Source organism: Achroia grisella, unplaced genomic scaffold (genome assembly GCF_030625045.1).
Source record: "Achroia grisella isolate CSIRO2021 unplaced genomic scaffold, CSIRO_AGI_Agris_v1 utg906, whole genome shotgun sequence".
Taxonomy (NCBI): Eukaryota; Metazoa; Arthropoda; class Insecta; order Lepidoptera; family Pyralidae; genus Achroia; species Achroia grisella.
The window spans coordinates 1,784,380-1,810,115 of record NW_026713064.1 but is presented as its reverse complement, the minus strand read 5'-3'; the positions used below and the strand labels follow the sequence as shown (position 1 = coordinate 1,810,115).

The window sequence follows — 25,736 nt, the reverse complement described above, 5'->3', positions numbered from 1 at the left end:
CCAGTGGCAATCTGTCTAGGCATGTATCCGTTTGATAGAGATGTGAAGGTATGTTTGTTAATTTACACAGTATGTTAAGGTATAATTATGTATTTAGTTACTAAACGCGCTCTTTGCAATATGATATTCCTATATTTTTTTAGTATATCTAGTAGCAATATAGCCCTAAAATTACAGTAATGATATACCTTCCCCCACGAGGAGAAGGTATATCTAATAAAATATAAAGGTTAAATTAGTTTATTTCAATTGACCATTAATAGTAAGTTACTCTGTAGATGTATATATATATATATAACGTTATGTTTATTTATGTAAATTGTCAATCAAAGTAATGAATAATTAGTTACACCGTAATTTTTAAATTAAAGAGACACCTGATTAAACATAGATCGGTCTGTCAATCAGTTGTACAAAGTTTAAAACAGACGTCTTAGCGGGCGATCGATGCTTACTAAATACTATTATTGAGAGGAGATTGGCAGCTGTCAAATTATAGATAAGTATCAGAGAATAGTATGGAGCGGTAACTGATCGTTAGCAAAAAGATTACTTGATATATGCGAAGATAAATATAAATATCGTGTAACTGTCATAAATAATTACCTATGTGTTGTTTTAAAATATGATCATAATTTAAGAAATATTTTAAATGTTTAGTAATATGTTATCTAATACAATAAAAAATTGGAAATGTAAAATCTAAATTAAGTGATGACGTAATTATTAAAATTTTAAATAGTTCAGGTCATAGTGGGTACAGTCACACTATAAAAATTACGCGGTGGAAATTTTACTTATCTGTTTATAGATCTTCCTATAACAATAAGAAATTGTGCCCCAAATAATTGGCTAAACATCCAAAGTTCACTAATGTATTATAACGAATCTTCAAAGAATTACAGCTCTTAAATACAAAGCTAAAGAGTTAAAAAATGTAATCAAAGATTTTATATGATAACCTTGTATGTGTATTTTATGGAGACCACGAAATTATAGGCCTATGAAACTGTCACAAACTGTTTTTTTATAATCCACTACATATTTCAGTCGACGTGTTGCCCCCAATTTTTATAATGTGTTGCAACTTATCTCAAAGTTAATGAAATCAAAGTTCGATAAGACGTTAATCATTTTTCACTTAATCTGTATATACATTTTCAAGGATCACAGTATAATATAATCGATGGTAACAAGGTTATACAAAAATTAAAATAAAAAATTTCGTAATTCTAGTTATACTTCATTTATTCGCGATAGACTATAGAAACGACTTTGTCAATTTGCGTTGATGCCTAATATTTCTCTTCAGGTATCAACTATATCGAGCGATTGATATCACAAATCATAGTTTATATTGTTATGATTCTTTAGTACATAATTGGGATGGTAAACAAGTTGACGGCCCTCTTGATGGTAAGTAAGAAGTAAGAATAGCATCACGGACATCGCATCAATGTGTGACATGCGTGGTAAGGTACGATTACCTTGTGATTTCAATGCTTTAACCCACTCTTCGACTATAACATGTCTTATAAGAGAAACTGTTTAGTATATAAAATAGAAGGTACTTTGTACTAAATCTACCTTGATAATATTTCAGATACGACAGACTAAATATAGTACAGGTAGAGTCATGCGGAGAAGCCCTGTACAAACATGTCGCAAGACTGAATCATAAACCTCATTGAAGGGCGGAGCATTCTTCAAGAATAAATTTCAGTTGGCTCGCATGGTTATTTCTGAAGACCAACTGTTAAGCGATAATCGACAAATACTTGGCATTCTTGATAAATTTATGACTACTTTTATACAAACAGTGGTGTCGTTCTGTTTGTTGTTTTGTATTCTTGGCGAACGATAATAGCATTCTCGGTGAGCGATACTCTGCCTTGTCAACGAGTCTGTGTTGTGGTCAGAATAAAGCATTATTTATTATACGGTAGTGGTATATATTTTGTTAATTATTGCTTAAAGGAAAGATTAGAAATCTGCGATAGTAATAATCTAATGCTTACAGAGTTGTTTTTTGTTATTTTCAATATCGGCACAAAGTAAACAAGAATTAAAGGTGAGTATTCTGATTGCTATTAATTATTAACTAGTCACATTTGGCACAGAAATAATCTATATAGTTATATATAGATAGGTATAGATAGAATAACTATTACTATATAAAACATTTATTTATAAAAATGAAATGGCGTATAAGCTGAACCACCCTATTAGTAACTAATAACCTTTTTTTCTTCAGCTTCACCGGACTATAGAGGGCGAGTGCAGATGGCACTCCAAACTCGCAAAAGGATTTATGGAGCGGCTGAAGGTCAGTGATCGCCTAATGGATACGATTTTAGCCTAAGGGTAACGTTAGGGGTTTGAACCTCGGTACCGACCGTTGTAATTTTCAAAGGCGGTGTGCTAAATCGCTAGACCACCAAGGCCTCGAAATCTTCATTTTATCAAATTATTATGAATGTATTTCATTAATTAGTTGAAATTATTATTACTTTGAGTCTTTTAGGTATAGATTTTAAGACGAAATAGTTTTCCTCATGATGTACGAGTATGTGATATTTAGTTAAAATAGACAAATTCTAAACTTTGAAGCCCGTGTTTAAATATTCGCAGTGATGTGTCAGTATCCAAGAAGATTTACAACAAACGACACAATAGACCAACTTCAGATGTTCTGAGACAGGTCATGATTGATAGCTATTGTTGTTGTTTGTTAAATCCCTATAGAAGGCATGACTTTGTATCGCAAATTATGTTTATAGAGTTTGTATTGGTACACATGTGGCCGTTAGTTCGGCCAATTATGGACAAAAAATCTTTTTTACGGTCCATTAGTTATAATATATTACAAAATAAATGATTGATCGAAAGATTTTTTCAAAGCTAAAAATTCTATAGTATTTTTATCAATTGACATTATTAGTGTAAATTAAAGAAGTAAAATAAATTCCCGTGTAAAATCAATGTTTATACTTTTATAATTAATTAAAATAGGGCTCCTATTTTAGTTAATTACAAAAGTATAATATAATAGTTTTAAATATTACGTACTATTTCTGAAATAATTGTACACTTTGTAATTGCTAAATATTTAATTAAAGTAATCTTTAAATAAATATTTATAATAAGAATACATTTTATAAGTGATAGTTTTCTATAAACGAAAATTGCAAACTATCACTTTATATTCTATTTTTTATTCACCTGTGTACCAAATTATAAAAAAAAAAGACTTGTGAAATGGTTCACGAGTCTCTAATTTTCTTATAATAGCGCTTCGAGAATAGAGATTATAGGAAATTAGGTACGATTAAGCTGCTTTTTATTAAAATGTCTAGTTATAACGCCCATAAATGTTAATGGTCAATTACCATCGTAACAGTGTTTTTTACAATGTTGTATTTTTTTCATGCTATATAATTGAAGAAAGACTTCCTAATTATATTTTATTACGTCTTATTTTATATTAATTTAGTATAGTCAACAAAAATGAATAGTTGAAGATGGAAACAACTTTCATTCAAATAAACTTATATATCTTTTGAATAGTCATATTTTTAGATTCTACCAATCATTAGGAAAGTAGAATAATAATCAAGTGACTTGTGAGTTATATGATAAATATTTGTTATCCTTTCACACAAAAATTACTACATGGATTCGAATTTGATACGTATGTTATATATTGATACTTTATTAATAAGCATAATATTTTTATATACCCAGGAAAAGAGTGGAATACGTTTAGTATTAAGCCGACAGAAAAAAACTACATAGTATCTTAAATTGTTTGCAATATATACGAGTAGAGACTAACAGTGCGCTCCGCTACACAAAAGTATATTTTTACTTTCGTGATATTATATTTATATCTAATTCATCTTTATCTTGTCAAGATCACTCCAACTGATTTATTTTAAGTTGCAATGACGTATATCGTACAAACATGTGATGATGGCAACATTAAATTGAATAATTTTTAGATGTGTGCAATTGGAATAAGTTCACATACCACTGTGGAATGCTTCAAATAATCAACCATCAACCAATATAGCGCAGCACTTGCAGAGGCATCTGTAGCATTCTGAAGAGATCTCAAGTAAAAGATAAGAAGAAATACTTTTTTTTTGAGGTACAAGATAGCCTGGTAGATGTCACTATTTCCTCCAACCGTTTTTCTATCTTCTTTTTTACACCAAAAAGTAGCCTTTTGGAAATGAGTACTAAATCCTTCCCTTTAGTTGTGCAACGGTAACAAACAGATACACAAACAACTTTTTCACTTTTATATTAGTATATGAAATGAAATATATATTAAAAGTTCGTTAATTAGCTCTATAACTAAATCATTTAACTAAAATGATTTAGATATAAATCTATAAACAGTAATAAAATATACGAGTATGAAAGGATTCCATAGTGTCGTCATTTAATGTTGTCGTAGTAAGAATACAATGTTTTATTATTCCTTGTTATTATATTAGATCACAATCGTAAAATATATCGGTGTTAGAGTAAGGAAAATTCAAAGTAAAGATCTATAACTCACAGTTTATGATGATGGTACGTTAAATTCTCTTTTCATAACACCTGACACATATTAGTCAGACGATGGTGAATTTAATGATAATGGTGAAACATATTTATTATTGTTTTAATATTATCGACAGAGGGTAAGAAGAAAAAAACAATGCAACCACTAGTGGTTGCATTGTTAACTCTCACTCACAACAACATACCATATTAGGTTGACTTTCAAGCATTGTGGAACACGCATTATAGAAACTGTATTTTTTTTATTGAGTACATCCCGATACTCTGAAAAAAAAACTATAGTGGTTAACTCCACACAAATCTGCTACCATGGGGTAACTAAGCTGACTTTAAAATTGTTTCACTAGTACCCCGCCTGCGTACGTTACCATACCTTTAACGCTGGCAGATGTATAATTAAATAGAAACAAGATTACTGTCAAAGGAAATATTTAAAGCGAATTATTTTTCTAAATAGGTAATTTTCACTTCTGAATTACGTAACTGTTTTCAATGTTAGTTAATAATTAGGCTTGGTTATGATTTAATGAATCTTTTACGAGTATAGTCATGAACATCTGTTTTTCTGAGTGAGTCACTAAGAATTTGTTGTTTAGGAAACATATCTAATCCATGATGTAACGCATTATTCAACATAGATTTTGATTTGAACCGAATTAAAAAAATTAATAATAGTGTTCATAAATTTAAAACTTTGTTTTCTATGTAAGAGTATCAGTATGATTACAAGTAAACGCTGAGAATCTTTTGGATATTTTACTCACTGATGGTGATTTGATTTCCATTTTTATTAGTCATTTAATAATAATAAATTGCATATACAATTGTTATCGTTATTATATTTTACAATAGAGTATATTTTACCCTGAATTTAGATGAGTCGTTCAGTTTCATAAATCCTTGAATAACTACATAGTCTAGTACACTTTTAATACATTGTAGTCAGCTGTCATTACCTTCATCTTCTGCTTTGTTATCTAGGTAAAAGTTATTTCCCAGTTAATAACAAATAAACTCTCCGTCTGCGGACCTGTCATAAAATATCACCATTGTAAATTGTGATGTTTGCTCAATGAAATAATTTGTACTATATTCGTAAATGTTTCACTATTTTGAGCTTTATTACTAAGGATATAAGAATTAGTAAATGTTATTTTTATCTGTGTTTCTTGGCAAGCAGATAAAATCTCCATGCTTCTCGTAGTGTAGCCTTGACACAGACGACAATTCCTTAAATCTAGGCCTGCTATCATAGCATTTATTTCATAGTAGGTTGTTACATTTTGTTCATACATGCATGCATTATATTTATTTATTAACTCTATGTTATACCAGAAACCAATAGAAAACATAGTTTAAAGAGTAAAGGATTCATTCGCTTCTTTAAATTAACTACATAGCCATTTTTCGTTAATTCGTTTATATAGGTTTAAAATCAATTACAGAATGTTATTATAGTGATATAATATTAATTTATTCATACAAGTAGTTATACTTAATTTGAGCTGAATAGTACGCAGTCATTATTATGGTAATGTACTGTATAAATGTATCTACAGTGTAACACTTACGAATTAATTTTAATTAATATTTTCCAGTGGAACTATTCGTATCTTTATTTAGGTATATCTTTGTTAATTCTATAGTGACATAATATGTAATATGTTACATTATGTCATGTTGTGCATATAATACACAGATTATCCATGAAATGTGTACTGCAGAAATATTAAACATTGTCAGTTACGCTTCGTAATTGCTCATGATAAATATTAATATTTGATATCAAAGTTTGTGTAATGTAGACAATGAGTTGGCTGTACTATTTTCCGCTACTGCCTCATACCTACAACATTCATAATATTACTGATACTAATAAACAAAATAGAACGCTTTTTAGTAATGGAAATTGTAACAGACCGTGAGAAAAAAGGATCATCTAATCATTTATATTATTTATAATATCACATTTCATACACACCAGTAAGTAATCTACATATTTTAGAAATCTTCAATAGTAAAATACTTAATGAATGTATAAGGCCGAATTGACTTAGTACGTGCGTCATTTCCGTTTAAATATATCTTTGAGGTACGAAACCTTATTTATACCTCAGTGACCTATGCAGTTTTAAGAGATGGATGGGCTGTGTGAAAGATAATATGGTGAAAAAGAAATAACGAGATGACTGCCAACAGAGATGAATGGAAGAGAATAACATATTACGCCGACCCCAAATAAACGGGATAAGGAAGAAGTAGATGATGATGGTGACCTATGCAACTTAGTAGATCGCTTTACTTCCGATGGTAGCGGATTCGTTTCATCGCACAATACAAATATATATAATCAAGAATATGAATGTTTGGATTGCTGTATATATTTTCTATGTATATTATGTATGTACTTACAAAAGAGTATTTAGGTATTTTCTATTACATGTCTAGTACTCAGACCATAATCTTTACTTGCCTTGAGACTAGATAGCACTGTGTGAATTGTAAAGAATTGTATTATTATTATTATATACAGGTGAAAAAGAAATTATTGTTACCTATGCATATGAAATGTATATAATTTTTATTTACATTTAAAGTAGGTCAAATATAAAAATGAATTACAACGACTGTGTAAATAATTGAAGGATATCTTGCTCCAAATGCATATTGCTAATACGTCAATATGTCTAGACATTAGTACGTGGACGACCGAGCTTCGTTAGGCATTTAATTGATTCTAAAATCGTCTATTCTTTAGAATATTTATGTATATAAAAATAGGGATACAAATCACTACTTCATAACATCTATCAATGGTTTAATTAGGTAATTTTTTTAATGTCTCTGTAATGATAAATAAGTTAACAGCCCGCCTGATGGTAAGTAGTGACTGTCACGTATGAACAGCACCACGGACATCATGCGATCATGAGATGCCCGTGATACCACTCATACCTTGTCAATACTGATGATTTAAATGTGATGCCTCATACCCTCGTGATATATGTTCACTGACTTATCTTTACACTTCCACCAAAACATAGCTTGCAAATGAAACTGCTTGGTGACTTAAATAGGAGAGATGGGGATACCCACGCATTATTATGAAATACTTGATACATTACGATAATCTGAAAATAAATTATTAATTCAACACATCGTTTTATTTCTAGATAAATCTTATATGTGCGGGACATAGTTTATTAAAGCAGTATACGTCACTTCCAACAAAATAACAGTCAATCAATCAACCGTTTACACTTTGTTATAGAAATTTACATGAAGTGAATGCGGCAAGGGTCTGGGTAGTTCCGCACTAAACAGATAATTTATTTTATGTCTACTTCGAATACAAACCAATGTAAGTTAAAAACTGAAAAGTAACGAAAATTTGAAAATATTACTACAATAGAGTAGAATACAATATTATTAAAATATAACAATTGTTTTACAATAATTATTATCTATGTTAGCATACCTTCTCATAATATAATCTGCGACATTTGCGACAAGATGAAGCTGTGTGGCAAAATATGTTAGTGGATATTAATGAATTATTAAAAATATAAACATTATTGTAAATATTATAATGCGTGGTAATATATATAGTACATTTTATTACAAAAAATATTATTGCGTTATAAATTATTAAAAAAGTATAAAGTGCTAGCCGCATCTACAATATCTATAAGGTAAAATATACCACTTCAAATTTTTGTAATTTAATGTCTAATTGGGCGTAATTTCAGAAACCTTACTGTTATTTGTAGCAAACTGTTGAATAAGGTCATTGGCCATTTTGAACAGCCGAAATTCCGATGTAATATAACAGATGATGTGCGGATCATATTGTGTTAGTTTCAGTCATGATTTCAATTTTAACTTTGAAGCAAAAAGCTCTAACTCATACCAAATTATTAACAATCCTCTGTGGCTTGTGGTCTATGTATAGTATTATTATTGTGTTATTACTATTAAATTGTAAACCAAAAAGTGAAATGGTGATAAACGAACTTATCCCATTTTGCATTTACGGCTCAGATATTAAGTAGCGGTTTATAGCAATTTGTAGCGGCACTTTCAATTATGGATGAAGCAACTTTTATCTGGGTGCTTGACGATCTAACAAATTATACGGCAGTTGTTGTTTACACGATTTCTAGGTACGCTGTATATCTAATTAGGTTGTTAGTTGTAAGTACCGGCAGGTACACTTTCACGGCCTCAAGGAAGTTTGATTAAATATTTCTAGTGAAGTTAATAATCAGACAAATGTATCTACTGATTGAATTTAATGACAAATCATTAGATTAGAATCCTTCTAATATATTGTATATATAAACGGGAAAGTTTATAAGGATAAATGGATGGTCAAACTTACAAATTACGGTGAATCGTACCTAATTTAAATTATAAAACTTGTAACATATTTTGAATATGTAATTGCAGATTACATGCAAACAGCCATCAACAAGTGGCATGTCAAGCGATAGAAATGTTACAGCGAGACTTGGAGTAGGTACATACTAAGAGACAACGTTGACTTGTCGCCATATTATGGTGCTATTAATGTGTTATCCGCTCTATGCAAACACAGCTGCAGGCTCTTTATTAAGCAATCGTCTATTACTCGTATAATGACAACATCAAATAAGTCAGTAGGTATATATTACTTTAGTGTGACTTACAGTTTAAAAAAAACACACATATAATGTATATTGCAAATAATATGTATCGAGTGAGAAAATCATATACAATCAATTAAAAAAAATCTATACTATTTAGGCTGAATAGCTTGTAATATTTTATAATAATAATAATAACCCTGGATAATATACATACATAGTATCATCTAGTTTCAAGTCAAGCAGAGTTGTTGTGGGACGTAATATATAAATAATAATAGATGGTTAGTCAGAGATTCTCAATTGTCGATGTATTGTCCATTTTTTTTTTGTTTATATCGGTGTATTTTTCAGTACAGAGTCAGTCAAAAATATAAATTGACACATAAAGTTTTTCTTTGTGTTGTGTAGATGGTGTAGGGTTAATACTAGATCACAATATAATAATAATAATAGTTTGAATTAAAACACTGATGTCGAATCCTATAGTTGTCTACATGGTATACCGACTTCAATTTTTCTATTTAATATATAAGCCATCTTAGTTACAGCTGGGCGAAGAAAGTTGAATGTATAGTATGTAGCGCATTCTGAACTTTCTTATACCATACAATATTATCGCAATCAATTTTATTATGTACCAGCTGTGTCCGCGGATTCACGCGCGTTAAATTTTAATAAAAAATATAACTAGGTGTTATTCCGATGAATAAGCTATTACTTTAAATTGTCATCAAAATTCGTTCAGTAGTTTTTGCGTGAAAGAGTAACAAACATCCATACTTACAAACTTTCGAGTTTATAATATTATTAAGATTATAAACAATATAATAAAGCTATATTAAACTAAACTTTCGCATATTACTTAATATTAATTTTACATGTAATTCTATGTTTTATGTAATTACAATGGCAATCAAACTAATGGCTCACCTGATGAAATGGAGTAACCATCATATATATACGAACAACACAATGGATATCATGTTATTATGTGACACCCGTGATACCATTCATACGTTGCCATTCCGGAGAACTAAGATGTTATTTATTCCTCAATATCCTGAAATTACATTGCAATATCTTCATTCTTTAACCTAAATACAACTTGCAAAGCAAACCTCATGGCGCCTGAAATATGTGAGACTAAGGTACCTATGCAGACAACTTCTCACTACAGCTCTATTTTATTTTATATTAAGGAACTTTCGACCAATACGTCATTGGAGAATTATAAAACATGTCAAAATTATTTTCATCTTCAAAAATAAATCTAAAATATAATTAATTAAAGAGAATGTTGACTGCACTTGATGAATTCAGAATTGTTAAAGGCGATTAGTCTGTATGATTTTGTACCTTTGCCTTTTCACTTATGGCGTGAATAAAATATTACTTCTACTAAAGTTGGCACTATTACTAAAGTATAGTTCTAAATTTGAATATTTACCTATATCGTCATCACTGTGATTGTCACAGTTAACAAACAAGATTTATTGCACTTGATCAAGCAAGCCCTTTGATTACTGTCAATCCTATTTGCATTACTGTATCTTGATTGCTTATTCGTAGTAGATATCGTGTAATGGCTTTAGGGCACTTTACGCAGTGACTCAAAGCACTTTTAGGCGGCTATAAACATTCAATAGTTGATCGATGATGTCAAATCTGTCAGATTACAAATCTTTTGATAGTCTGTGGAACGTATCGGAAACATGATTTGGAAAACACTTTTCATGTGTTTATTGAAATATTTAACAGTCTTCCTCTATAAATGTATGCACACAATACAAGCAAGTGTTATTAATTATATTATCAATGAATATAATTATCCACAGATATATGTACAACAACAACATAAAATAGTGTACCTAAAAGTACCTAAGTCAATAAATATTGTCTTATATGTGCCCAAACTAAGCTATATTACACTATGGGTCCTAAGCAACTAGAAAATATATAAATCCCATACATATATACAAACGATCGTATTCATGAATACCAATGTTTGTATCTTGTGACCATGCGGAAGTAAAGTGGTATGCTACATGTTTTTTAAATTCTGACAATACATTGAAGCAAACGAAACAAGAAACAAGAGGTACATTTACGAAAACGCGGATTGATCGACGTTTAGTATAATTGTTACGATCGTCAGGCACCACTTTGCAAGATTGTTTCACATCAGGTGGAAGAAGTCAGTACGCCATCGTCTAAGTGTTCTAAAAATATGAGCGATATGCGTGAACACGATTTTTAAATTTCAGTGAAGTAAAAGTAGCTTGAGTAGAAAATTATTAAATATTGTTTACAGGGGGAAAAGATTGTGAAAGAGTTAAATTATTGATCCCGTTATTGGTTGTATATTATGTAGTGCGGTAGGGAAAATATTATAAAACAAAAATTTTACGTTCATACGCGGCTAAAATGTTCTACATGAAATATAAAAATATTTTTTAATTTGAATTTGATTATAATACTACTGTATGAGTACATGTAGAGTCGAATCGCATTCATAGTTATGCCCTAGAAATTGCTGTGGATAATTATTTATGAATTGCTCACAATGAGCAAACTAATGTGACTTCATTTTCATTCTATAAGTTTTATTTGAGTAATGGATCAGATGTCAAGAAAGGTAAATGTAAGGAAAAGAATCAAAGAAAAAATTATGGGTAGTTTAATTGGTTGAAAATTTATACTTTCAAGACATAAATTCAAATTAGTTAAATTTAAGTCTACATTTTATAATAATTAATGCAACAAACATATCTTAATTATTCATTTTTTATCTAGAATTAGACTATATTCTGACTCACAATGAGTCTAAACAAAACCAAATAGAAACGTGCCACAGTAATGCATTGTGCATTTTAGATACTAACAAATTGTCTGTACCGCCACCTATTGCAATATTGTCTCCGATGTGCCGTATATCTTTACGGAAAAGGGAATGAGGAAGGTCATATTACTCTGGTGCATTGGATCAGCGGGCAATCCACAACAATTACTGTCAGAACAATAGCATTGCCCTCAGACCGTTAGAGCCGCCGGCCGTGGTCAAGTGTGGTCCGTGATATCGGAAATATGCCTATACCTGTTCGATTACAATAAAACTTTATTTAATTCAAACTTGCATAATATTATTGTTATTGCCCAATATACATATAATGTATATATAGTTTTTAATAACTCTAAAGATATTTACTTGAATTACTAATTATTAATTATATATACATTGATTTAAGAGCAACTGCCTCAAATAGTTAAATTTTTAATTCTAAACTTCTATTTTTACTAAAAAAATAAAATACGCATGGCAGGATCAAATCATAGAAGTAATTGCACGGCGCAATGGATTGGCGCGTGAAATTTAAAAGTTTTCAGTACGAATATTTCATTTCAATCCATTTATAATTAGAATATTGTCATACTGTTCTTTAAAATGCGTAAAGTAATTTTGACAGCCTGCAAAAGTCCTATCTCACAATAATAATGTACTATTTATGATTCAGTGAGTTAACTTTAGCGTGATTTCTAATTTCTACCGATAAGTGTGTTGAGTATTGTTGTTTCCATCCAAAATAAAATATATACCTATAGTGTTCTAAAAAAGTAAAGATTTTTAATACAACATTAGAGTGGTAAACTACCTGATGGAACAGCACTGGATATTTCATAATACGCCATGACCGTATACTCGGGCATTACTATTTCGGAATAATAATATTACCTATATCAAAGTGAAACATAGTAAGTAAGATTTTTTTGTATTGACGGTAAAATTTATTTTATGTAACTTTAATGGTGTTACATGTTGTAATTATCACTATATAAACAATAAAATTCCCAAGGAACTCATTGGGGTTGTTTAATTACAGTGATCTATCAGTTTTCTTTCAAATTAAGAAATAAATTCGTAAAGCCCGGATTATATATATATATATATATATATATATATATATATATATATATATAGATATAACAGGTTTTATATTCAAATAAAATTTACTAGGTATTTTCTGTACGAAAAAAAAGAAAATTGAAAGTAATGTGAATTTTATTTACGAGTCTTTAAGTATAATTTTGAGATGTATAAAACATAAAAACGTATAAATATGTTTTTATTGTAGACTACTGATAAATTCTATGTGAATGGATATTATGTGTTATTATGTTAGGACCAGTACGTTAGATTATGAGCTAGGTTAGCCGTGATGGATCAGTCCCTCAGGCGGATTACTCCGACAGTGTCTAGGAAACAAATCGACTATTTATTACATAGATATGTAGCGTGATCAGCGAGTAACTTATAAATAGGTTTACACATTAATAAATAAAAATAAAAAGCCTTTTTATTTCTTGCTTCTATACAAAGTTATAGTGTCAGTAAATTACAATTACATATTTTTTTGTCTCTACTTGTTAGTTTTTATTACTTATTTTTTACTATATGTATTCGGTATTGTTAAACTATTTATTTATTTACTTGTCAGCAAGAACCATACATGGGATAAAGGCCTTCTGCAAATATACCCATTTGTCTCTGTTGTGTGCTACTAGTGTCCAGTTTGAGCCAACTACTTCTTTGTTATCCCGTCTCAACGAGTCAAAGGCGAGTTCATAATAAATAAAGCACCCATATATATGTATAAATACTTATTGGAATCATTTAAACACAGACCTGTATTATATTAAGACATTTCAAATATAAACAACAATTAATTGCGTGATTGTAAAAAAAAAAATAAAGACCAAGTTATAAGTATACAGAAATTGAAATAAAGTCCCACATATTTTTATAAACGGGATTACTGTCACACAGATAACTATCTATCAATTTTATATATGTCTATTATATTAATGTTTTATATATATCTATTAATATCTACACTAGGTAAACACCTATTTGTATCAACTTAGATGTTTTTAAAATGTTATTTATTATTCCAAAGAGTATTCTTATTTTCAATATATATTAATTACGTTGATATCTAATTCAAATAAAATACGTAACTAAAACAATTTAGTTTCACTACCTTAAGTACAATTCGGTAGCGAGTTATCGCGATATTTCTACTCGCCAATAGATGGCGCTGTATATTAAAATGAAATAAAACTGTAATAAGTGTTTTTTATTATCCTCGCATTGGTAACAATTATTACATTAATATGATACTTTTAAGAATATCGTTATTAAGTAGATACGTGCATATTTACGCTGTTAAAGAATGTTTTTTCACAATTCACATATGTGTACGGAATTAGTGACTTCTTCCTTTATAACAATGTAATTAGGTATTAACTAACATTTGACTTACCTTGCATGTACCTTGCACGCATATGGCTCGGAAACCAGGTTTCGTGCAGGGAGTACCGTCTTCCACGAGTGCCAATGATGCATAGAAGTGTTGTCCCCGTGGTCGGCAGTTTAAGGTGCATGGTGCATTCCCTGAAACGATAATAAATCATATAGATACTACATTCAGATGCAGTTCAGTTTAAAGTAATGAAATATTTTTTATAGCAGCAAAAGGTTAAAAAGCTTGTTTAGTATATTTTTCACATAAAACATGGTAGCCACCTAATTCAAATTTAAATAATTTGTTCATGTAAAACGTACGTTTTAGCCTCATGTGATTCTTTATAAGAGGCTAAATCGTACAATATTTTATATTTTGTTTCCCTACACTCCAGTTCTGAATAAGAACTGGCTCAACAGTTGTTTTACATTAAATAATTTTATTTTATTTGCTTATTTGGTTGTCTATGTCACAGATAACATAATTTATGTTTATCATTAAATTGTAAATCCCGTACATTAACAATTATTGCCATGCACCTTTGTCATTTAAAAAATCATTTAGTGAATAATTGGATTTCTTAATAATGTTTAAATAGTGCCAAGACTAGATTCCGAATTAATAAGTAAGAATCATCAGTAACACTTACCATCAACGTAAGGCACCCACGTATAGAACCGGCCGCGAAACGGTCTGCGGTCATACACCGCGCACTGCACGGCCCGGGAATCACGCGGAGGACCCGCACAAGGCTGTAATAAAACAACATTTTTGACATAAAATAAATTATTAGAAGAAGAAGTTAGGTATCTTAAGCCTAATTTACAGATAGGGATGGACGATAAAAATAAAATTTCCATAATTGTATAAAAAAAGCGAATTCAATATTAGCATTTTTTTGGTAGTAGAACTATAAAAGATAAACTATTACAATTTAAATGGAACATTTAAAATGTTTTCGTAATTAGCCAATATATTAAAAAACATTTATATATTCTTTATTGCACTCACTTAATTATATATTTGTGGGCAAAAGTGGACTTATCTCTAAAAGAGATCTCTACCAGTCAAGTTAACAGTGTGGCACAGCTATTAGTGAGTGGGTAACAGGTGAAAATATTATTATATACGTTATATACTTTGACATTTTAAAGACAATTGAAAAGATGTTTGGACTAAGATTTTTTGAAAGGATTAACTCATTAGAAAATGGTTGTCGCCTAAGCTAGCAGAGACCTTGTTTTTGAGATTTCAGTACATCAGTACTTTTCTTATATCTTTTCTTATAAGCAATAAAGATGATAAAATCATTATTATATCATTAACTGACGGTTAAGTACCATTTTATATAAAGCGATTATTTATTTACTTATCTTTTTCGATAATGTGTAAAAAGTAGTTTTCAAAAATGTTTAATAACCACTATCATTATTCTACTGCATTCTATACTTAATAATTAATGATTATTTAATACTGTAATTAATGTTTACCGCAGTGTTACATTCGTGATAACGCCGCCCAAGCCCAGGACAGTCTGGGTCTGGACTGGCCATCACTGACACAGTCTGCTCTCTTCTCGTTCGTTCTGTGCTCTTTGATAATTTCCTTCTCTTTCTGCTACGACGCAGTCTGTAACAGAAATAATACATAATTTTGATATAAAAATGTTAAAAAAAATATATACATTAAAATAGCACAATTGTAAAGCAATTCGTTCAATAAATGCCATTGAAAAATAGTTACATAATGGATTTATATTATTTCCGCTGCCATTAGCATGTGTGAATTCATAAATATTCAGTGCGGAAACCTGACCACTGCTATTGAAAGCTGTTGTATCTGCCTAATCTGAAAAGTATTTTTTATTCTATATTTATTCTTAAATTTATAGTTCTTTGATTGTACATTCTTTTATATACTTTAATCTGTTCTTATCAATAGTTTTCCCAATATATCTCCGTAGTCTAAGTCTTCTTCTATAGTTTTCATTTTACCTCTACACAAATAAACTAAAACTACAACAAAGCGTTATGATCTTCTCTATTAGTGATCAAATTATTGGATCTAAAAGCATATTGAGATATATGTTTTCGCCTCTGAATGAGGCATCATCAGGCAATGAATGGAGTTCGGATGTAACTTGGTAGTTTAGTATTTATTGCCGTTCGGCGACTACGACATTGTGCTTTTACACTTGATAATGGTATCGTAATTAAACAAAATAATATAAATCTAAGGAATTTATATTATTTTGTTTAACGTACTGTGGTGGACTTTCATAAAAGAACACCTAATTCGATAAATTTTAATTAGACATATCCTAAATTGTAAATCTCAATATGATAATAATATTTCATCTTTACATACGGGACAGAGGCTAGACTATTTGTTTTGCATTGTAAATATCTCATATGTATGATTGTATTGGATTTTAAGTATGAAGTTCAAACGTTAATGTCTAAAGAGAGAGATAGAGTCGACAATAAACTTCACTACGCACATTATCATAAATACGTCTACTTAGGCCTACAATTTGTGTCTAAGGTGTTCAATATATTTCCATATTTAATAGAAAATTAACTGAGTCTTGTACTACCATAGTTCCCACAATAATAACTCATTGAGAACACACCGCTGCATATGCGGGGATGCGGTTACATGTCTGATTTCACTGCCACCAGTGCATTCATCTGAACGGTAGGACCGACTGATTGGCTCTTGATGTTCCGGGTTATGAGCACATTGTGCTGTGACCTCTTGCGTTTATAACTTAGTACATTCACACGTGTCGTGCATTTAAATTTCTCACTGATCCGTAGCTTACTTAAAGTCTTTGAAACAACTTAAAATTATAGCTAAGAACCATATCAATATCATAGCTTTAAAATCGGTCCGTGTGTTTAGTAGCTACGATGGCACAGACAGACTCAGAGGACTCACATATAAATGTCAAAGTTATAACACCTCTCTTTATGGGTTAAAAATATTACCATAGTATATTTACAATATCTAAGATTGTGCTCATTTATTCATACCTAACTAAAGGGAGCATATCCATTACATTACAGTATGGTACGAAAACATGTAATAGCTAAAACAATGTTAGAAATTGAACAACTAACTGTTATTCTATCAATACTATTAATATATTTTATATGAGAATTTTTCTCTATTTTTTTTTATTTCTGTATATATACGTACTGATTTCTTGGCATAATCATTACAAGCACAATAAAGAACAATAATCAACTAGGCAAGCATGCTACATCCATTTGCTTCAATACTATTTTTCTTAAGTTATGCACTTCATACATTCCGCAATTCATTGTTGTTTGTATAGAAGATAATTTATATAAAATAATATAATTATAATATTATTGTTAATTTATAGGTACATACATAAGATAATTGTTACCCGCGACTTCTCAGCTATTTACGATAAAATATACACTATTTCAGTCCTCGTAATATAATCTCTATTTACGCAAAATATACTTATTAATGTTTTAGCTTTTTAATTTTGAAAGGTACATGGACAGGACAGGATAAACTTCCGTATTTATAATATTAGTAGAGAATGGAAGTATAGATCTAAGATGCACTCTTATCGTTGGTATTCCTAAAAATATATTATTAAACCCATACAAATTCTACAATTAGTAAATGAAGTAAATATATGATGCGCCTTTTTCGAAGTACGCGTATCAATTTGATTGATTCAATTATGGCTTCGGCATAATTTCAACCATTCATTGCCCCATATTGAACTAAGACTATCGATTTATATGAGCCTAGCCGAATGTTATATACATTTTACAACACATTTCATCTCATAGCTTCGTGTAGTTTATATTTATTTCACAGTATTTATAGTTAGATAGTAGTGTCATCGATGCTTTCTTATTTAAAATTAATAGTTTTGTGAAAATCGCGAAAGGTATTCGAAAAAGTTGTATGGATTTAAGATAATATATTTTAAATATACTACATATGGATAATTAAAAAAAATCCAAAATTCATCATCATTATCCCAGCCTGGAAGACGTCCACTGCTGGACATAGACCGATCGTTGTGTTGTGTTTAGTCCCCCAAAAATCTCCACAACGATCGGTCCTGCGCTGCTCGCATCCAATGCCTTCCAGCGATCTTGACCAAATCATCGGTCCACCGTGCTGGAGGCCTTCCCACGCTGTGTCTTCCAGTCCGTGGTCGCCACTCGAGGACTTTATTGCCCCAACGGTCATCTGTCCTACGAGCTATGTGCCTTGCCCATTGCCACTTCAGAGTCGCAATTCTTCGGGCTATGGCGGTCACTCTGGGTCTTCTGCGGATCTCCTCATTTCTGATTCGATCACGCAGAGAAACTCCGAGCATAGCCCTCTCCATTGCCCTCTGAGTGACTCTGAGCTTGTTCATGAGGCCCATAGTTAGCGACCACGTCTTTGTGCCGTAAGTCATTACTGGCAACACACATTGGTCGTAAATCTTCGTCTTGAGACACTGCGGAAATTTGGACGAAAAGATATATCGGAGCTTCCTGATCGCTGCCCATCCGAGTTGGATTCGACGATTGACCTCTTTCTCGAAATTGGACCTACCTAACTGGTTAGCTTGTCCTAAGTATACGTAGTGATCAACAATTTCGAGTGTAAAATTTCCGATTTTTACGGGAGCAGGTACGACATGGGGGTTTGATATGATTTTCGTCTTGTCCATGTTCATCTTAAGACCTACTCCTTGTGAGAGTCTATTGAGGTCTCGAAGCATTTTGCTAAGATCTTCCAGGGTCTCAGCCATGGCTATGATCCCAAAATTAAAGGTAGGTGAATACCAACGATAAGACAGCAGCTCTCAAATCTATATTTCCATTTCCTACTAACATTATAAATACGAAAGTTTATCTGTCTGTCCGTCTATTTGATACCTTTTAATATTAAAATGCTGAACAAATCTTAATCAAAGTTTCGACTTGTTTATCAATTTACTGTGGCTGTACACTACGCAGCAGAATACGTACTTTGTCTATAGTTATGTAGGTATGTCCATAAAGGTATGGATGAGTGAATCTAGTCTATACTCGTATAATGAAACAGCATTGTTTCAGTACATCATTAGTTCATAGAGAGGCCGCGGCAGGGCGCCACACTCAACTTTTGTCTAGTAATTAAAATTATGAAATCACTATTACAGCGCCTTATAATACGCCTACAAATAATTGCTTTCGATATTGATACTCTCTCGATGATGATACACATTGTTCTGTCATTGTTCCCTGTACTTAATCCCAAATGAGTTACACATTCTCGCAGGGATTCTGATTTTTCATTAACAGTTACATCATACATTTATGCAGTTGAAATGAAAATATTTCTTGTGCCCATAAGTGGTTTCATGCAATGCACCGATTTAGTAATATTCCAAAATATGGCTTATCCATATATATAACTAGGTGGTACGTGTGAATTCATCAGTTTTTTTACAAATATTAGTAATATAATGCAATAATCGAGAAAGGTAACAAACAGATAGATACAATTTCTCATTAACAATATGACTGTAGATATAAACAATTAAATAATAAAAATTAATTGTAAATTATTTTAAGAACTATAATAATAAATAGTAATAGGGATTTTATTAAAATACTGAAATAAATGTAAAAATTTAAGTTATACATACATACAATTAAAATAGAATTTAGGTTGTTTCTTTAAAAGAATTAGTCTACTTAGACTTTATAATTATTTTTAGAAATGTGAAGATTCTAAATTAAATTAGCAGCATTGTACTTTTAGTTATGTGTCTAACAAAAAGATTTACTTGGAAATTAGTGACACAATTGCTGATGTAACTTTGTTTTGGAAGGAACACGAATTATAGTACAAAATTAAAGTATCATTAAATTTCATTTCAGTAATCGTAAAATTATATAGGAAACATATTATTTGCTCGTTATATTACTGTTGCAACAAATTGAAAATAATTTGTTAGTTATTAGACATGTTTGAAATAATAAGCAATAATAATGACGTTATTATAGTAAAGGGTAAAAGATTTTATAATTTAAATGATTAAAATTAAATACGACCTGAAACAACAATAGCTTGATAAAAATAACTGTTTTTTAAAAGACGTTATAGACAAAAATAAAAAAAACATACTTCTTCTCAACTGAAGTATTACGCTGAAGTACACGGTAGGGATAGTGTTTAAAATATTTAACGTGCATAAAAATTAAATATCAAATTGACTTTAAATTCTAAATTAATTGACTGTGACTTTAGAGTTTTAGTTCGATAATTCTAAATTGATTTTTTCAGCACTTACTCCTTGATATTCCTTATATCTGCCGGTTTTCATTGTGGGACGGTATTATATATAAATTATATTTCATTGTTTGTGTACGGGTTTTTATGTTTATGACTGTACTCACAGCATTTCGTTGTCAATCTCATTATGGAATGTGCAATCTGAGTTGCCCGTTTGTTAACATGGCATTCTACTTTCGATTTGTAATGATGCACGCTGACTCGGCACTTGTGTTTAGTTCACACGAGCCGAGAACTCGATAATCATGTAAACAAATCGATAACAATCGACTATTAGCGAAAGGGTCTCGAATTATTGTGCGTCAATCAGAATTGCTGTTAAAAATCACTTGTTGCAACAACTCAGACTTTTACAGACTAATAAGCCGCAGTCTAAAACATCTTCTGGTTGTTTCAATACAACTGCATTTGGTGTGTAATTACGTTGTATACCTTCACTAATTATGATTCAGTCGTCTTTCATTCACACTTGAAGAAAAATTAAATAAATAGTGAATTAATTGGAGGCAAAAACTTTCTTTCTATTAATATTAGAACTTTTTAGTACGATAAGAAAACATATAAATATAGTTTGATCAATATTTAACCAGTTTTTTTTTTGTTATACTTAACAGTATGATTGAGGTCGGTTTCTTGTGGCTTGTGGCTTATACTTAATACATAGTATATTATATTAGACCAATTAGTTTTTGTAAATATGTAGAATATTTTGTTTGTGACTGTACCTATATGTCGGAACTTTCAATATTACCTTAATTCGACATGTTGAACGCAAAAAGGGCGTACGGGGTCAGTTTGATGTATTTAGCCTTTGACTCGTGGCGAAATCGGTCTGTAAACGTACATTAGACGGAAACAATCAATATTTAGGGATTATTAACTGTTTCTTGAGGAAACGTAATCCCAGGGTAAATAAAGAAAAAGTTAAAACAATAACATGTAAGAGATAGACTTACAAATTTTATTGAGTTTAGTTTGTTTAGTTAATTCTTACGTTTATTGATGATATTGCCCAAAACTTTAAAATCCTAGGACACCAGAGGGTCTGACTAAAATGTATAATTTCTTGGTCTGTACTATTGATTGTTAGCACTCTTCTAAACCCTCATAGTTTTTCGTGTATATCTCAATCGTCCGTGGGTACAGTACCAACTCACTCTTTCAATTTTGCTTTATAAATCTTTGTATGGCGACTATTGTATACAATATTATGAAAGTTTTTATTATTTTGCGCTGTTATTCTTATTTTGATATACCTACTTACACGTCACATCTGTATGTTATTATATCTAATCCTTTACATATATTTATTTAGGATGATATTTCTAAATGAAGACTGCATTAAATAGAGTTTTGTTAGTTTCATTGTAAATTATATATCGACATAGGAAAATATGAAAGTTGGTGCATTGGATTGTAATGGAACTATGTAACGATTGTGGTGAATGAGCCCATGATATTCTCATGTCCAATCAGTGAAGGTAACTAACTGTCTTTACTTTTGAAGATTTCGTCATCTCGGATTATTATTGACTATTTTTACTTTTTATTTTATTTCTTTTTTAATGCTCACAATGAGGTGATTATTTCGCCGTCTACAGAATATAGAATTAGGGAGAAGGGTCTTTCTGTGTAATAGCACTAGTAGTAGTGTGGACTACTGCCCTATTACTCGTAATATACCTACTAAATCAGGTCGACCTCCACACGGTTATCCCATAGTAAACGTAGTGGTTAATTTGTGTTCTCGCTACAATAAGCTAACTGACTACATGCTTATTCTCTCATTGTGCACTAGTCCCTAATATTACTTAACTAAGTGCCTAAAATTGTTTATAGCTTATTTCTGTATACATATGTTGTAAGAACAATATATAGAAACATTATGCACTTTCTAAATGTGGTTTGGTCAGAATTATCTACGGAATTGATATTGGGTGATCCTGTCGTTCTTATACGAAATCGCAGTAAACAGCTAGTATTGCCATGATTCTATTCACTAAGTATATAAAAAAAATTGAATTTAATGTTAAAGTTATCATATAAAAATTATCTGTGATCTCTCTACTCTTTTTCGAGTACTGAAGTACTGAACTGGACAATATCAAGATGTTATAAATAGGAACAACAACGTACTTTTACGTCTCAATTGATCGAAGGTTTCCAAGTATAGTTCTTCTGATCGAAAGTTCTCCTGCGGTGGGCAAGCCGTCCCTTTATCGATCACGTGCCGTATCATTAGATATCATTGTGATCTATGATCAATGGTGCGCCCGCGCCTGTCTGCGCGAGCTCAGGGCTACTAAACATTTTATCGTGCTAAACTTTTATAACTGCTAATATAACTTTATTTACAAAATATTGCGAGTATTTTTTTTATGTACCTACTGACATGAATAAGTACTGTTTTATTATAAAACTTCTTTAGGTTTAAATTTTCTTATTATTACGCAAATAAAAACATTTTAAATACTAACACATGATTCTATTATTTATTAATAAGTCGTAGACACATAGTAATTTTTAATTATAATTTAAGCTATTTTGAACTGATAAAAGGTTGACGATATATGAATCCGAAGGACAAGGCTTCTTATCTTAATAGCTCGTATATATGGCCCTATAATGAAACAATTAAGACAATACCGCACGAACAATAGACGAAACAAAAAATACAGAAACACGTTCATTAATCTTCCTCACGTGTTTGCTTGTTTGTTTTCCCGTGTCAAACACGAATTTGGTTTTTAAATTGTCGAGAAATTAGAATAGTGAGGTGCTTATTTCAATTTTATCACGATTGTTATCGGTTTTCTAAATGTTATTGGCTAATATAGGACTTTTTAGATCGTGTTCTGATTGTATAATATCGTGGTAATGACTTCACTGTCCATTTTATTGATAAGAAATACTACTACATAGGATGTAGGTGGATACGATTCCAATGAAAGTGAATGAATAATCTGTTCCAAACACGTTTTAATGACATCTATCTATACATATAATAAAATTGTAACAGGCTATTGTTCGTATATTTTAGATATTGAAAAAAAGGAGAAATAAGGTTGTCGTTGTTGTTGTTGTTGTTGTCTATTAAAGAAACAGAAGCCAAACCAACACTTTCTATAATTTAATTAATTTGCCAAGTATATGTGAACGCATTACGTAGAAAATAGAGTACGGAATTGCAGGAACTTTTCACCTACATATATACAAACAAAAGGATACTTTTAATACATAGGCTTTATTTTATGCAAAGAGCGATTGAGTATTATATACAATATGAGGTAAATATAATAATGATAAATCTGCAATACCCAGGTCATAAGAATCCCCAGTAAACAACCCATATTATACCCACAACCAAATATGAATGCTCGCTAAATTGACATGTATGCTCGCGAAACAATACTCCACCACAGAATAAAAAATAGCAAGTTGCCAAAATTATCATTAAGTTTTATAATATCTATTGACGGCCTCGGTGGTCTAGCGGTTTAGCACATCGGCTTACATCCGATGGTCGCGGGTTCGATTCGTCACACTGCACACACATTTGAATTTATGAATAGGTACAATTGTTTGTATCAGCCTGAGTGTTTTCTTCTTATATAAATTTGTATCAGTTATCTAGTACCCATAATCTGTTTAATTTAAGACTGGATGGCGCTGTCGATAGCGCTGGCGCGTTTGTCTAGAAATATTATTAAAAAAATCTATAAGAATAATAAAGAACACATATATGTGTGTGATGTGGTACTTCCATATATATGTTTTAAATATATATTTACAAAGGTGTACATATATATGCGAAACATATATATGTAAGTACATAAGATCAACTACTTTGTACATTTTCTTATTATTCAATATTTATAGAATAACAATGTAATTTCTTGACAGTTCTTGAAAACTGAAAATTAATGCTTGTAACAAGCGTGTGGTTACCACTAGTAATATTAATGTTAGACAATTATTAAATAGCCTTACCGCGCAGGCCTATCTATATACATATTTGCGACAAATTAACGGAAGCCCATCTGGTCGCAATAGTAGGGCAATTAGTGTCGCAGCGTCGTTGGTCGCGTGCGATTTATATCGCGTCATCTTCAAGGAACTGCACTCTCATTTACATCGATTAGATAAATGTGGCATAACATATTATACTGTATTGCTTTGTGCTGAACAGACGCATTTGTTTTATAGAGTATGCATTTATGTCCGTGGGAAAATGAAACTGATACTGTGTTGTGATGAGAATGTACTGTTGAATGTATGATATTTTAATAATGGAATACAAATAACTTTTTACGTATTTCAAATGGCACACCGTCACAAATATATTTGCATTTATCATGTTATACCCTTAGTACTTCTCATACCTTACTATTCTTCTGTATCATATAATTTTATCGTACTCTGAATTTTACCATATTTCATTATGCATTCAAATCGAAATACACCTTATAAAGAAAAGAGTGGTAAATATAAGCTGACGTCCCGCCTGATAGTAAGCGGCAATTATCGCCGTAATAATTATAATTAATATATACGGACATCATGTTATCATATGACACCCGCTATATCACTCATGCACTGGCATTCCCGAGGACTAAGATGTCATACTTCTTATCCTGTAATTTTACTAAACACTATAACCAGAGCAGGCTACCTGGCGGGTGAAATGTTATCAATACAGTAAAATAATAGTTTCCTTTTAAACGTACCTTGCAGGATCTCTTGGTAAGCACTGACGTTCCTGGACTGCTACTCCGCCACCGCAACTTCTGGAGCAAGGACTCCAGGATCCCCACGAGCTCCATGCGAACATTGTTATATTCGTTCGTACCGCTTGCGTCGTTCGAGGCACCTGAATTTAATATAAAAACAATTTATTACCTTGAAT

General features: G+C 30.9%; 2 protein-coding genes and 1 long non-coding RNA gene across 3 annotated transcripts in view; 1 reads left to right on the top strand and 2 right to left on the bottom strand.

Annotated features, from left to right (window-relative positions):
* The window catches only part of LOC131853861 (thrombospondin type-1 domain-containing protein 4-like), a 116,790-nt gene that overhangs the window by 40,487 nt on the left and 50,567 nt on the right, over window positions 1-25,736 (bottom strand). The window contains exons 4-7 of the mRNA XM_059204931.1: window positions 25,558-25,700; window positions 15,991-16,129; window positions 15,150-15,252; window positions 14,519-14,649 (exon numbers count right to left, since the gene is read on the bottom strand). Coding sequence (XP_059060914.1) covers window positions 14,519-14,649; window positions 15,150-15,252; window positions 15,991-16,129; window positions 25,558-25,700 — 516 coding nt within the window. The remainder of the gene's footprint in view (window positions 1-14,518; window positions 14,650-15,149; window positions 15,253-15,990; window positions 16,130-25,557; window positions 25,701-25,736) is intronic.
* The window catches only part of LOC131853863 (proteasome subunit alpha type-4), a 182,936-nt gene that overhangs the window by 129,114 nt on the left and 28,086 nt on the right, over window positions 1-25,736 (bottom strand). The window lies entirely within an intron of this gene.
* LOC131853867 (uncharacterized) lies at window positions 1,884-25,647 on the top strand. Its single transcript, XR_009358010.1, has 3 exons — window positions 1,884-2,071; window positions 2,255-2,326; window positions 25,565-25,647. It is a non-coding gene; the product is annotated as an uncharacterized LOC131853867 (long non-coding RNA).